Raw genomic sequence first — 16570 nt, 5'->3', positions numbered from 1 at the left:
TCCGGTAACACAGCATCATTAAGGTGCTGGCCCGACCATCTCGGGAACTTGATCTGGGCACACAGTACTTATACATTACTTGCGGGATTGTGGACGCTCCGTTGGTTTCGTGATCACTGCTGTCATACTCAATGCACATCAATGCTTGTGACCTCTACATACATAGAATATAGCTGGATGTCCTTGTAACTGACCTCTTATGAGAGCAGGAAAGAGAAGAGAGGAAACGGTTTTTTCGCTATCTCCTTCATGTGAACAAAATTGATTTAAGTGAGTTAAGAAGTCCAATGCTTCCTTAACAGATAGTAGGCCCTCATATCCTTGTATCAGATTAGTAGCACTAACATTTATCATCTTACATACTTTAATGTCATTGCATGAAAGAAAAAATTCCTGACAATCTTTCTGAACTTGCATTGTAATTTTCTGAACTTGAGTCGTAATTTTCTGAATTTAAATTGCAATTTCTGAACTTGAGTTGTAAGTTTCTGAATTTGAGTTGTAAATTTCTGAACTTGAATTAGAAACTCTGAACTTGAATTGAAAATTTCTGAATTTAAATTGGATATTCTGAACTTGAATTTTCTGAACTTAAACTAGAAAAGGTATAGAGTAACGGGAAGTTTGGTTAGCAGTAATCGGTTTTCCCGAGTTTAACAAATTTTTTATTAGCTATTTTCTTTTCTTCCTTCATTTCAGTTGAACTTGCTAATATTGATCCCATGTATCAATACAGTCTTTTGTGGTTTGTGTCTCTATTTACGGCCTCGATTGACAACACAGACAAAGTGGATGATATTGAAGAACGTTTGAAGGATTTACGTAAACATTTTACCTATAGCCTATATGTCAATATATGCCGTAGCTTATTTGAACGGGTGAGTGTATTAACAGATTTTCTAAGAGCCTGTCCACACGACACTTACTTGGGGCTGGGGCTAACTCCCTACTCTGCATCATAATTCATTCCTTCAATATTAATACTACGATACTGCATCGTATAGTTTTGAACGACGGCAATAAACCGATAACAAAGTTGTAGTACTCCGATAAGAAATCGATAGCTTTTCGATAACAAATCGATGCATGTTTGATAACAAAATCGATAATTTTACGATAACAAGCCGATAACAAATTCCAATACTCCGATCACAAATCTATAATTTATGAAAACACGTTGACATCTTTTCGGTAACGAACGGATAACTTGTCGATTAAAATGGATTTAATTAAAATTAATTTAATTTAAAATAATTTGTCTTAATTTAATTAAATTTATATGAGTTAACCGGGGATTGCCCGTATCGCTTTAAATGCATGAAAACATTTATTTCAAGCAATTTTTAATTTTATAATTTATTTAATAATTTGGGAAAAATTTAAACAACGTGACATCAGGACGGACAAGGCGACAGCTGTTACGATTATAACTTGTAAATCTCTTCAAAGCCTTTTCTTCCGGGAGTGGGAGTCGAACCCGCACTCCTACGATAGTTGAAATGGTTACAAACGCACTCAGCTACGTCATGCCTTAGTTGTTGTAAAGTTTTTCCCAATTGCCTTCTTTCGCATATATTATCTTCTACACATCACATACTTCGTATGTAGTTATGTGTTGAAGTTATGCATGTTTGTAAGGCGGTTTTCAGAGAAACTTGGTCTTGTTGCTGTTTTTGTTCTATTTATAGAACTACAACGAATTAACCAAATGTTGTCTACTTATATGAGTTAACCGGGGATTGCCCGTATCGCTTTAAATGCATGAAAACATTTATTCCAAGCAATTTTTAATTTTATAAGTTATTTAATAATTTGGGAAAAATTTAAACAACGTGACATCAGGACGGACAAGGCGACAGCTGTTTCGATTATACCTTGTAAATCTCTTCAAAGCCTTTTCTCCCGGGAGTGGGAGTCGAACCCGCACTCCTACGATAGTTGAAATGGTTACAAACGCATTCAGCTACGTCATGCCTTAGTTGTTGTAAAGTTTTTCCCAATTGCCTTCTTTCGCATATATTATCTTCTACATATCATATACTTCGTATGTAGTTATGTGTTAAAGTTATGCATGTTTGTAAGGCGGTTTTCAGAGAAACTTGGTCTTGTTGCTGTTTTTGTTCTATTTATAGAACTATAATGAATTAACCAAATGTTGTCTACTTATATGAGTTAAACGGGGATTGCCCGTATCGCTTTAAATGCATGAAATATTTATTTCAAGCAATTTTTAATTTTATAATTTATTTAATAATTTGGGAAAAATTTAAACAACGTGACATCAGGACGGACAAGGCGACAGCTGTTTCGATTATACCTTGTAAATCTCTTCAAGGCCTTTTCTTCCGGGAGTGGGAGTCGAACCCGCACTCCTACGATATTTGAAATGGTTACAAACGCATTCAGCTACGTCATGCCTTAGTTGTTGTAAAGTTTTTACCAATTGCCTTCTTTCGCATATATTATCTTCTACACATCACATACTTCGTATGTAGTTATGTGTTGAAGTTATGCATGTTTGTAAGGCGGGTTTCAGAGAAACTTGGTCTTGTTGCTGTTTTTGTTCTGTTTATAGAACTATAACGAATTAACCAAATGTTGTCTACTTATATGAGTTAACCGGGGATTGCCCGTATCGCTTTAAATGCATGAAAACACTTATTTCAAGCAATTTTTCATTTTATAATTTATTTAATAATTTGGGAAAAATTTAAACAACGTGACATCAGGACGGACAATGCGACAGAAGATTTACAAGGTATAATCGAAACAGCTGTCGCCTTGTCCGTCCTGATGTCACGTTGTTTAAATTTTACCCAACTTATTAAATTAACTAAATTTAGTTTAGCTTGATTTAATTCAATTTTATTTTATTAATAGTTTAATTTAACTTAATTTTACTATAATTAGTTTATTTTATTTTTTCTTTGTTTGCACTTTATTACGCCATGTAAATGTGGCCAAGTATACCATAAAATCACAACTAACAAAACTCTAAAAAGACACAAATTTTAACTTAAATCTTATTACCTAACAAATAATTTACATAATTTATGGTTTTTATCTTACACACAATCTGTCGCATGAGCTATCACACAACAAAAAATTTGAAAAGTCATCGACAATGTGTTCCGACATGGGTCATAATAAATAGAGATGCCACGAATAGTGAATTGGCCGAATACCGAATATTCGGCACGAAATACATGCTTGTCTGGGCGCGTTAGCTGGATTAAGACAAGTGGACACCTGTTTTCCTGCTTGTACATAACAGATCATGGAACTTTAATAAATCTGACAATGGGAACTATTGGAACAATGTATCAAACTCCTTAAACCATTCGAAGAGATTACAGAAATAACGAGCTCAGGTATCTGTTGCATCTCTGAAGTGATTCCACATGCAGTAAATTTATTAAAATATCTGGGAAAAGCAGAGACAGCTGAGAAAGTATCAAATTTAGTAACAATAAGATCTTCACTGCAAGGCGAGTTTGAAAAGCGATTCAGCTTCGATGAAAAAAACAAATATCTGGTTGCTGCTTTCCTGGATCCTCGCTTCGAACCGTGTTTCCTAAGATTGGTTCAAGCAGAAAGAGCAAGACAAAAAATTTTTCTAGAAGCTCTGAAAATAGTACCGATGACGATTCTTCTCCAATTCGTAAGAAAAGAAGCCTGAATGAAAATGATAGGAGTACTGAAATACACGACAGTTTCTGGAACTGCTTTGAGGAAGTCGCTACAAATAATATGCGAAATGCTAATGATGAGGAGAACGTGGAGAAGAATGCTGTGGCAAAGTTTAAAAGTTTGCTAAATTTTATCTTTCTTCTCCTGGAAGTAGCGTGTATAGTGAGACCTTATTTTCTGATGCTGGTAACATTTACGATGAAAAGCATAATCGTTTACTACCCAAAAATGATGAAAAGCTTATTTTTGTCTAACATAACTTACCACTGATCAATTTTAAATACTAAAGTGTTGTAATTTGGAAATAAGTACATAATTTTGAGTAATATAGCGTGGTATTCGGTATTCGACCGAATACCGAATAGCAAAAAAAGTGGCCGAATACCGAATAGTTGCGGAATATTCGTGACAACTCTAATAATAAAAGATTATTATAGCGCACATGCGAAGTTCAAAGAACAGAGAGCAAGTCGATAAATGGCTGAAAATTAACATAAATTTCAACGAAAAGAAAATGATTATAAAACAAGTAAGGAAGTCTAAGTTCGGGTGAAACCGAACATTACATACCCAGCTGTACACTTAGAGTAAGAGCCCATGACGGCCAGACCTTTGTCATTTTATAAAAGTTGAAATGTCGTCTGTGCATACTTCCAACTCAAGTATGATCGTTGGTCTATTATAAAACTTGAGTCATGGTGGCTTTAACAGATATTGTACTAAAATTTTGCAGAAAAATATACCTTTCTTTCGTCATTTTATAAAGACTGATTTTCATATATGGTCTTCCACGATATAGGAAGCCACTAGCCTCATTGCCAAACACTTCCATAGTGGCTTTGATTAGCCAGACATCCGTTTGTCATCGAAGTGTTTTCGATTATTTAACGGAAAGTTACATATATTTACACGTGTTATCAAAAAGTGGCGACCACCGTGGTGTGATGGTAGCGTGCTCCGCCTACCACACCGTATGCCCTGGGTTCAAACCCCGGGCAAAGCAACATCAAAATTTTAGAAATAACATTTTTCAATTAGAAGAAAATTTTTCTAAGCGGAGTCGCCCCTCGGCACTGTTTGGCAAGCGTTCCGGGTGTATTTCTGCCATGAAAGGCTTTCAGTGAAAACTCATCTGCCTTGCAGATGCCGTTCGGAGTCGGCATAAAACATGTAGGTCCCGTCCGGCCAATTTGTAGGGAAAATCAAGAGGAGCACGACGCAAATTGGAAGAGAAGCTCGGCCTTAGATCTCTTTGGAGGTTATCGCGCCTTACATTTATTTTTTTATTTTATCAAAAAGTATTCAGTTGTTATCGAAATTCTATCGACTTGTTATCGGACTGCAACGATTTTTTAACAGTGTGGTATAGACGTTATTGAAAAGTTATCGATTTGCAGTCAAAAATTTATTGATTTTTTTCAAAGAGTTGCCGATTTTTTATCGGAGTGTTAGCTATTTGTTATCGACAGATCAGATGCCGATAAACTTCAATATAAATTAGATGATACATCTGTAACCCGTGATATATCTGTAACGAGCCGATTGAAACTATCAAAACGCCGATTAGACTGGGTCGATTTATTAACCTATATCGCGCCATAGATTTTTCGATAGGATTTGGGATCAGGAAAAAAAAGTTTCACTACGCATACCCAAAAAAATAATTTTTGAGCCTGCAAAATTTCAACGATTTTTTATGCATTTTTTCATTTTCAATGCTCCAAATCATTTATTATGTATTTTTTTTTTCGTGTCAATTGGAAAATGCAGAATTGGTAAATGCAGTTTTTTAAGAAAAAAAATTTCTTTTGTGGAGATTTAGAAGAATTTTGGTCGAAAAATCGATTTTTTTTTGGGTATGCGTAGTGGAACTTTTTTTCCTGAGCCCAAATCCTATCGAAAAATCGATGGCCCGATATAGGTTAACTTTCGTCCATACAAATCAACCCAGGTTAGTAGGTATACAGTGGGACGCGTAGCGACCACTACGGAGCAATTGGTAGTGACCACTCAGGTTGTTTAAGTTACTTATATTACGAGTATATAGTGGGACGCGTAGCGACCAATACGAAACAACCATACCATAATAAAAATCAAATAAATAAATTGGACATTTTAATTTAAAACAAAGGAATTCTTTCCTTGTAAGGGAACCCATCGACCGAGTTATAACCCTGGCATAGACCCGGACGACCGGGGTTCGTTACACCTTTCCCTAGCGATAGAGACACTATCAGTCACGTACATTCTTAGAACCGAACGAAAGCCTTGGACAAACATACACATAGACGAGCAGTAAATGTTTCAAATCCTTTGTTATATAAAACATATACTATACATTAACCTGGGTCGATTTGTATGGGCTAAAGTTAACCGATATCGCGCCATCGATTTTTCGATAGGTTTGGGCTCAGGAAAAAAAGTTCCACCACGCATACCCAAAAAAATAATTTTCGAGCCTGCGAAAAAAAATGACGAAAGGGTAAATTTTCGACCAAAACACTCCCCAAAACCCAAAAAATATTAAAAAAAAAATATCATAACTTATATTAACATAACTTGTATAAGTGGATTTTCATATACAAACTTTCTATTTCGACTAATTTCAGGACAAGTTACTATTCTCATTGATTTTGAATATTAACCTTATGAAAGCGGAAAACTTAGTCGATAACACGGAATGGATGTTTTTATTAACTGGTGGCATTGGATTAGATAATCCACATCCAAATCCAGCACGTTGGTTGGGCATAAACAGTTGGAACGAAATTTGCCGCCTATCAGATTTTCCAAACTTCAAGGGATTACGCGAGCATGTGACGAGCAATTTAAACGATTGGAAACAGTTTTTTGACTCCAAAACGCCACAGGACAATAATGCTATACCAAAAGCATGGGCCAATAAATTGACATTATTTCAAAAGTTATTGCTATTGCGAGTTTTTCGTGCCGATAAATTAGTGCCAGCTGTTATGAAATTTGTAGGAGGTAAGTGATGACGGATTATATTTAATTGAAATAGTGCATGAGACTGTCGTATTCGTCGTAAAGTCCCAAGTGGCTATTCGTTCGAAAATTTCGACCGAATAAGGTTCCTATCATTCATTCGGAATATTTTGTTGTTAAATTATGTGCAACAAAAGCAAACCCAAAACGACATCATACTTTTCAAGAAGGAGCTGAGCAATAATTGAAAATTTAAATTTCAAAAATTCATAAAATCTTAACAATCAGTTGCATGGGAAATATATTATATGTACATACGGCATCTCAAAAAAATGTCAAGCTTCTCATTGTGGATGAAACAAGTGTGATATCTCATCCATCAACTGCCTCACAGGATGTTCAAGATGGCTACTTTTTATCGTTTTGGCAGCAGGATGTTCAGGCCGGCTATCTTCGGCGGGTGATAGAAAGAGATACAGAATGAGACAACGATAGTCAGTTAAAAATCAGTTGATCCATTCTATTTGTAATTATGACGTCTGTGCAGAAGTTATCAGTTTTATCGACAATGAAACTTCTAGCTGTAAAAATGAGGATTGAATTACGTCAACTTCTTATCTGAACAATCGGTTACTTTTTCATACAATAACTTATCACATATGTATGTGCAAACATGCTGTTCAATTTAAACTGTTAAAATGAGGAATAAATGACGAAAATCATCTTCCGAAAAATCGGTCGTATGTGAGATGATTGGTTGGTTGCTGTGCCGAGCCCAAGTCGCGCCGTTTTGATGTACATTTATCCTGTAACCAATTGCTGCTGATTTCGTATGGCTAGTCCTTACTCCGTTCGAACCATTTGGACCGGACGATGAATTCGCTGATGTCTGTTCCAGAGCAGTTAGCTACTTCCTTAAGTTCCGGCCCATAGTTAGACACCTAGTGTATGCTAGAGCTGGGCATTCACACAAGTAGTGCGCGACTATTTCTTTGCTGCCTTCCTCACCGCAACTCTTGCAAATGCTGTTAAAAGGCAGTATGAGAGTGTCCCATTATTCTAGCAGTGAACATAAAGATTTCTTTCTTAGACCTATTTAGTGTCCTACATTCTCTTACTATCGTAATTCGGCCAGGTTTGCTTGGTTATTCTGCATGTGTCTGGGGAGTACTAGTTGGAGACAGCTAACTCCTTGATTCTGCTATGTATGTTTCTTTTAATTGATGTAAGTGGACGATGCGTCACAACAGCGTCCCTGCCTTGCATGTATGCCTTCTCATTGGCCCCGATGTTCCTGTGACCAGGTACCCATATAAGTGTTATGTTTACGAAGTGAGCTGCGGCTTGAAGCGACCTCCTGCAGTAGTATGCTTTAGAAGTTCGATCCGGTCGGTTCCGACAAACGATTAATTGGACAACCAATTATACCCGCGAATCAAGTTTCATCAAGATATCTCAAAGTGGAGGCGTTCACAAAAACAGAAGGACAGGCGGACATGGCTAAATTTACTCAGATCTATTGGTGGGTCTATCTCATCTCCTTTAAGGACTTTCAATTTTGAGATTCAGAACAAACATAGTGTACCATTTCGTTTTCATGAAATGTATAAAAAAGGCAGAAACAATAACGTAATAAAACAGAGCAAAACAACAAAAACAGGAAGTTAAATAACATTAAAATACATTTTACGAAAGAATGTTGTCTAATTGTATGAGTTAATCCCCGCCCGTATTGCTTTAAATTTATGAAAACATTTATTTGAAGCAATTTTTATACTCAGTTGAGCAGAGATCACAGAGTATATTAACTTTGATTGGATAACGGTTGGTTGTTCAGGTATAAAGGAATCGAGATCAAAATCAGGATCGAAAAAAAATTTGATTGAGCCATGTCCGTCCGTCCGTCTGCCCGTTAACACGATAACTTGAGTAAATTTTGAGGTATCTTGATGAAATTTGGTACGTAGGTTCCTGGGCACTCATCTCAGATCGCTATTTAAAATGAACGATATCGGACTATAACCACGTCCACTTTTTCGATATCGAAAATTTCGAAAAACCGAGAAAGTGCGATAATTCATTACCACAGACGGATAGAGCGATGAAACTTGGTAGGTGAGTTGAACTTATGACGCAGAATAGAAAATTAGTAAAATTTTGGACAATGGGCGTGGCACCGCCCACTTTTAAAAGAAGGTAATTTAAAATATCTGCAAGCTGTAATTTGGCAGTCGTTGAAGATATCATGATGAAATTTTGCAGGAACGTTACTCCTATTACTATATGTATGCTAATAAAAATTAGCAAAATCGGAGCACGACCACGCCCACTTTAAAAAAATTTTTGATATGGTGCAACAAAATACAAAAATAAAAGAAAATTTAAAAATGGGCGTGGCTCCGCCCTTTTTCATTTAATTTTTCTAGGATAATTCTAATGCCATAAGTCCAACAAAAATTTACCAGTCCTTGTGAAATTTGGTAGGGGCTTAGATTCTAGGACGATAACTTATTTCTGTGAAAAAGGCGAAATCGGCTGAAGCCACGCCCTGTTTTTATACACAGTCGACCGTCTATCCTTCCGCTCGGCCGTTAACACGATAACTTTAGCAAAAATCGATATATCTTTACTAAACTCAGTTCACGTACTTATCTGAACTCACTTTGTATTGGTATAAAAAATAGCTGAAATCCGACTATGACCAAGACCACTTTTTCGATATCAAAAATTACGAAAAATGAAAAAAATGCCATAATTCTATACCAAATACCAAAAAAGGGATAAAACATGGTAATTGGATTGGTATATTGACGCAAAATATAACTTTAGAAAAAAACTTTGTAAAATGGGTGTGGCAGATGATGTTCTGGGTCACCCTGATCCACATTTTCGTCGGTATCTCGAATACGCCTTCACATATGCAACTACCACCACTCCCTTTTAAAACCCTCATTAATACCTTTAATGTGATACCCATATCATACAAAAACATTACAGAGTCACCCCTGGTCCACCTTTATGGCGATATCTCGAAAACGCGTCCACCTACAGAACTAAGGCCCACACCCTTTTAAAATTCTCATTAACACCTTTCAGTTGATACCCATATCGTACAACACATATTCTAGAGTCACCCCTGGTCCACCTTTATGGCGATATCTCGAAAAGGCATTCACCTATAGAACTAAGGCCCACTCCCTTTTAAAATACTCGTTAACACCTTTCGTTTGATACCCATATCGTACAAACGCATTCTAGAGTCATCCCTGGTCCACCTTTATGGCGATATCTCGAAAATAACTAAGCTCACGCGTTTTAAAATTATCACTAACATCTTTCATTTGATACCCATATCGTTAGCCCTGGTCCACCTTTATGGCGATATCCCTAAATGGTGTCCACCTATAGAACTCTGGCCCACTCCCTCATAAAATACTCTTTAGTACCTTTCATTTGATACATACAAACACGTTCCAGGGTTACCTTCGGTTCATTTTCCTACATAGTTATTTTCCCTTTATTATGTCACCATAGCTCTCAACTGAGTATGTAATGTTCGGTTACACCAGAACTTAACCTTCCTTACTTGTTAATTTTATAATTTGGGAAAAATTTTAACCACGTGACATCAGGTCGGACAAGGCGACAGCTGTTTCGATTATACTTTGTAAAGCTCTTCAAAGCCTTTTCTCCCGGGAGTGGGATTTGAACCCGCACTCCTACGATAGTTGAAATGGTTACAAACGCACTCAGCCACACCATGCCTTAGTTGTTGCAAAGTTTTTCCCAATTGCCTTCTTTGCATATTTTATTCTTTTACACACTACATACTTCGTATGCAATTATGTGTTTCCGAAAGAATAACTTTTTGTTCTTATTGAAGGAAAGTTTCCGTATAAATAGGAATAGCCAAAGTCTTAAGTCGTGTATTGTTCTCAAAACTTCCATTATGAAATATATACGACGAAGAGGAGATCTTGTATGCTCCATCACATTTTTCGTTTCTTACACCCATTTTTATCATTTCAGAGCAATTAGGCGCTGAATTCGTCGATCCTCCGCAATTCGATCTAATGGCTTCATTCTCCGATTCGCATAGCTGTATACCATTAATTTTTATACTAACACCCGGTTCCGATCCCACTGCCACCTTATTGAAATTTGCCGATGAACAAGGTTTCGGCACAAATCGCTTATTCTCGTTATCGCTCGGTCAAGGCCAAGGGCCAATCGCTACTAAAATGATAGACGATGGCATTAAGTTGGGTAATTGGGTTGTGTTGCAGAATTGTCATTTGGCCAAAAGTTTCATGCCAATGTTGGAGAAAGTATGCGAAAATTTAGTACCAGATGCTACACATCCAGACTTTCGTCTTTGGCTTACCTCATATCCAGCCGATCATTTTCCAGTGGTTGTTCTACAAAACGGCATAAAAATGACAAATGAACCGCCAAAGGGTTTACGTTCAAATATAACACGTTCACTACTGAGCGATCCAATAAGTGATCCGGAGTGGTTTGAGTCTTGTAAACAAATACAGACTTTTAAGCAATTGATCTATTCTTTATGCTTCTTTCATGCGGTCATACAGGAGCGTCGTTACTTTGGGCCGATTGGTTGGAATATTCCCTATGAGTTCAATGAAACTGATTTACGTATAAGTTTGATGCAGTTGAAAATGTTCTTGGATCAATATGAGGGTGTGAATTATGATGCTTTGCGATATTTGACTGGTGAATGTAACTATGGTGGACGTGTTACGGATGATTGGGATAGAAGAACTTTGAAAACTATACTAAATATATACTATAGTCCGAAAGTATTGGATTTAGAAAATCGTCATTATTTCGATGATGAACACATTTATTGGATACCAGTTTTTAAGGAATTGGAATTGTATTTGAATTATACACGAGAATTGCCAATACAAACGGCACCGGGTATATTTGGTTTTCACGCAAATGCTGATATAATGAAGGATCAACATGATACTGATATGCTGCTGAGTCATACGCTATTGACGCAGGTAAGTGTGTGAAGTGTTGAGAAAAAAAGTGATCTCGGATGTGTACAACTCTGACTCTCTTTGACAAAATACTATCTGATGTCTGAGTCAAATATATCGCAGTCTAACAAATTTTCGAAAACTAACCGTTTTGAGACTGTTTGAGGAACATTTCGGGAATTTTTTGTATATCAGGTCCATTTCAGGATACTTTCGGAATTGTTAAGGGAGCATTTCAGAACTATTTTAGGATAGTTTCGACACTATTTGAGACAGTTTTGGAGTTTTCTCAATATTTTGGGGGATATATGAGGATTTTTAGAAACAAGTTCGTGATTTGTTTCGGTATAGTTTCAGATTGTTTTCGGGATAACGTGAATATTTTGCAATCATTTTGAAATTGATTTCGGTGTCATTCCGACACTAGTTCAGAACAGCATCGCGACTTCGCGACTGTATCGGGATTTTTCCGGGGTCGTTTGCGGACTATTATTACTAATTTTTACCAACTCATTGAAAGCTGTAATTCTTAAAGGTGCTGACGATATGTGGCGTAGTGAGCTTTGTCGAACGGTTTAGATAGGTCAATTTCCCTTAGGAGTTCTTTTGTTGTGGTGAATCTGGGCATTTAGGGTTGATTTCAATTTTGAGTAGTCAACGCAAGATATCAGCATTAACTTTCTTCGGTTACAGAGCGATTTATAACAACAATACCATGTATATTTTAGTAAGTTCGATTGTTTGTACTTACATTCAATAATTTTGTTTTTATCACACCGCTATCCCAGGATCGTTTGGTAAGTATATACTACATATAAATCTATTTAAGTGCTTTGTAAACTTAATTGATTTCTATCGCTCACATTTTATAAATTTCCCCCAAAAAGGATTTCTACGAACGTCGTGTAAGTAATAGTTTCGATTTATACAAATTTTGTTGTTCCTATCTAAAAGTTGTACTTTATATTTCTTGTTTCCGCCACAACAGATGTTAGAAAAGTCCCATACCTTTTATGTTGAAACATTATCTAAACGTTTTCCCGAAAACCTTTTCCTACCCTCTGTCCCAACCGATCCTTATATTCCCTGTTTTTTCCTTAAGGATACTAGCGGTTCGTCAGCCGCCGACGAAGAAGAAGGCAAAAAAGCATTAACACCTGAAGAAGTTGTGACCAATGTTGCTACCGACATCTTAAATAGATTACCGAAGGATTTTGATCGGGACGCTGCACTTGCGCGCTATCCAACAAGCTATCATCAGAGCATGAATACGGTACTGGTGCAGGAGATGACACGTTTCAATGTTTTACTTGGTACTATACGTTCTAGTTTGATAACTTTGCGGAAAGCTATAAAGGGTAAGTAAAAAGAAAAGAAGAAAATTTACATATAAGAGTAAGCGTTAACGTAGGAGTAGTCTTTATAAGTGGTATTCTATATAGGGAATATATGAATGCTGTATAATATGGAAACATGGTACGTGGTAGAGTTGATACGAGCGAAATCACACAGCAAATCTAGGCAAACACGTGACTTACATATGCATACATACATATATTAAAGTCTGTGAGCATATACACAATTTTTGTTGCATATAAGTGCAGAAGATGTATACTCTCTGCTATGATGGAGAGCAAGAGATATTATGGCAAATGCGTGATTTTTATTACAGGAAAATTTTAATGTGTTTGTTGTAATTTTGATAATTTTTTTAGATACCCACAAAAAAAAAGTGAACATAAGTGTTTTGCGCGGATATAGTTTTGGTCTCCAAACCGGTGTTGGACCCCCAGGGTAATTTTTATAAGCGCGCCGGAAAGCCGCCAATGCAGAAAGGTGTTCTGCGCAAAAATACTATGGATCCACCCCCGGTTTCGGAGCACTCTGGGGTAATTTTTCTGTTTTTCCGTAATATCTTTTGAACGAGCTAAATTTTTTTATTAAAATTAAATATAATAAAACAAAATAAAATTAAAACAAGTAAGGATGGCTCTGTCTTCGGCTGTGCCGAAGACTTTATACCTTTCATGAATAGGACTGAACAATAACCTTATCCCATTCGTAATATCCAAATAATCGGTTGTATAAAATATGAATTATATAATGAACAGATGTACATACCTAAGCGATTCTTAAGATAAAAATAAAATTAAACAAGTAAGGAAGGTTAAGTTCGGGTGTAACCGAACATTACATACTCAGTTGAGAGCTGTGGTGACAGCATAAGGGAAAATAACCATGTAGGAAAATGAACCGAGGGAAACCCTGGAATGTGCTTGTATGACATGTGTATTAAATAAAAGGCATTAAAGAATATTTTATGAGGGAGTGGGCCATAGTTCTATAGGTGGACGCCATTTAGGGATATAGCCATAAAGGTGGATCAGGGTTGACTCTAGAATGCGTTTGTACGATATGGATATCAAATTAAAGGTATTAATGAGGGTTTTAAAAGGGAGTGGTGGTTGTAGTATAAGTGGTCGCCTTTTCGAGATATCGCCATAAAGGTGGACCAGGGGTGACTCTAGAATTTGTTTGCACAATATGGGCATAAAACGAAAGGTGTTAATGAGTATTTTAAAAGGGAGTGGGCCTTAGTTCTATAAGTGGACGCCTTTTCGAGGTATCGCAATAAAGGTGGGCCAGGGGTGACTCTAGACTTTGTTTGTACGATATGTGTATCAAAAGAAAGGTGTTAATTAGTATTTTTAAAAGGGAGTGGGCCTTCGTTCTATAGGTGTTCGCCTTTTCGAGATATCGCCATAAAGGTGGACCAGGGGTGACTTTAGAATATGTTTGTACGATATGGGTATCAAATGAAAGGTGTTAATGAGTATTTTAAAAGGGCGTGGGGCTTAGTTCTATAGGTGGACGCCTTTTCGAGGTATCGCAATAAAGGTGGACCAGGGGTGACTCTAGAATGAGTTTGTACGATATGGGTATCAAATTAAAGGTATTAATGAGAGTTTTAAAAGGGAGTGGTGGTAGTTGTATATGTAAAGGCGTTTTCCAGATATCGACCAAAATGTGGACCAGGGTGACCCAGAACATCATCTGCTGGATACCGCTAATTTATTTATATATGTAATACCTGCCAAGATTTTGAGTGTTTTTTATTTCGCCCTGCAGAACTTTTTCATTTCCTTCTACTTAATATTGTAGGTGTCACAACCATTTTATAAAGTTTTTTCTAAAGTTATATTTCGCGTCAATAAAACAATCCAACTACCTTACCATGTTTCATCCCTTTTTTCGTATTTGGTATAGAATTATGGCATTTTTTTCACTTTTCGTAATTTTCGATATCGAAAAAGTGGGCGTGGTCATAGTCGGATTTCGTTCATTTTTCATACCAAGATAAAGTGAGTTCAAGTAAGCACGTGAACTACGTTCATTAAAGATATGTCGATTTTTGCTCAAGTTATCGTGTTAACGGCCATGCGGAAGGACAGAGGGACGACTGTGTATAAAAACTGGGCGTGGCATCAACCGATTTCGTCTATTTTCACAGAAAACAGTTAACGTCATAAAATCTATGCCACTACCAAATTTCAAAAGGATTGGTTAATTTTTGTTCGACTTATGGCGTTAAAAGTATCCTAGACAAATTAAATGAAAAAGGGCGGAGCCACGCCCATTTTGAAATTTTTTTTTATTTTTGTTTTTTGTTGCACCATATCATTACTGGAGTTGAATGTTGACATAATTTACTTATATACTGTAAAGATATTAAATTTTTTGTTAAAATTTTACTTAAAAAAAAATTTTTTGCGATTTTGCAAATAATTATTAAGCGTACATATAGTAATAGGAGTAACGTTCCTGCCAAATTTCGTCATGATATCTTCAACGACTGCCAAATTACAGCTTGCAAAATTTTAAATTACCTTCTTTTAAAAGTGGGCGGTGCCACGTCCATTGTCCAAAATTTTACTAATTTTCTATTCTCCGTCATAAGTTAAACTCATCTACCAAGTTTCGTCGCTTTATCGGTCTTTTGTAATGAATTATCGCACTTTTTCGGTTTTTCGAAATTTTCGATATCGAAAAAGTGGGCGTGGTTATAGTCCGATATCGTTCATTTTAAATAGCGATCTGAGATGAGTGCTCAGGAATCCACATACCAAATTTCATCAAGATACCTCAAAATTTACTCAAGTTATCGTGTTAACGGACGGACGGACGGACATGGCTCAATCAAATTTTTTTTCGATCCTGATTATTTTTATATATGGAAGTCTATATCTATCTCGATTCCTTTATGTATGTACAACCAACCGTTATCCAATCAAACTTAATATACTCTCTGAGCTCTGCTCAACTGAGTATAAAAAATAGGTAGGTACTTTGTGTGAGGATACAAAGTTTCACGTTTTGTGTGGTCTGCATGTAAAAACTATGACCACGAATCACTTATTTCAACAATATATGACGTAGTCGTAAATATATAATGAAATTTGAAGCTTCTAGCCGTAAAAAAGGGGGAAAAATGACAGTTTATATACCCTATATATATAATATATATGTATACCACCGATGTCTTCGAATTTACAGACAACAATATCTGCTATATACGGTTCTAGCTGTTAAAATGGGGCAGAAATTACGAAAAGTTTCTTATTTGAACAATCTTTTCTATTAGATATATACTATATATAACACCGATCTATTAAATTTTTTCAGACAACAATGAATGGTCTATACATAAGCATTTGTTGAAATTTGAAGCTTCTAGCTGTTAAAATAGAGCAGAAAGACAAGAAGTTTCTTATCTGAACAATCGGTTGTATGTGATATATGCTATATGTATATACCACCGATCTCTAAAATTTTCTCAGACATCAATGAATGCTCTATACATAAGCATTATCCAATTATTGTTTTTCTAAGGGAAACTGAAAAGAAAGAAATAAACAATTACTGCCATA

General features: G+C 36.2%; 1 protein-coding gene across 1 annotated transcript in view; it reads left to right on the top strand.

The window, feature by feature from the left end:
• Positions 1–16570, top strand: part of Dhc36C (Dynein heavy chain at 36C) — a 99000-nt gene that overhangs the window by 66056 nt on the left and 16374 nt on the right. The window contains exons 28-31 of the mRNA XM_067769206.1: positions 700–878; positions 6300–6678; positions 10666–11663; positions 12745–13000. Of these exons, the coding sequence (XP_067625307.1) occupies positions 700–878; positions 6300–6678; positions 10666–11663; positions 12745–13000 (1812 nt within the window). The remainder of the gene's footprint in view (positions 1–699; positions 879–6299; positions 6679–10665; positions 11664–12744; positions 13001–16570) is intronic.

Source organism: Eurosta solidaginis, chromosome 2 (assembly GCF_040869045.1).
Source record: "Eurosta solidaginis isolate ZX-2024a chromosome 2, ASM4086904v1, whole genome shotgun sequence".
Classification (NCBI taxonomy): Eukaryota; Metazoa; Arthropoda; class Insecta; order Diptera; family Tephritidae; genus Eurosta; species Eurosta solidaginis.
This window is presented reverse-complemented; position numbering and strand designations above follow the sequence as displayed.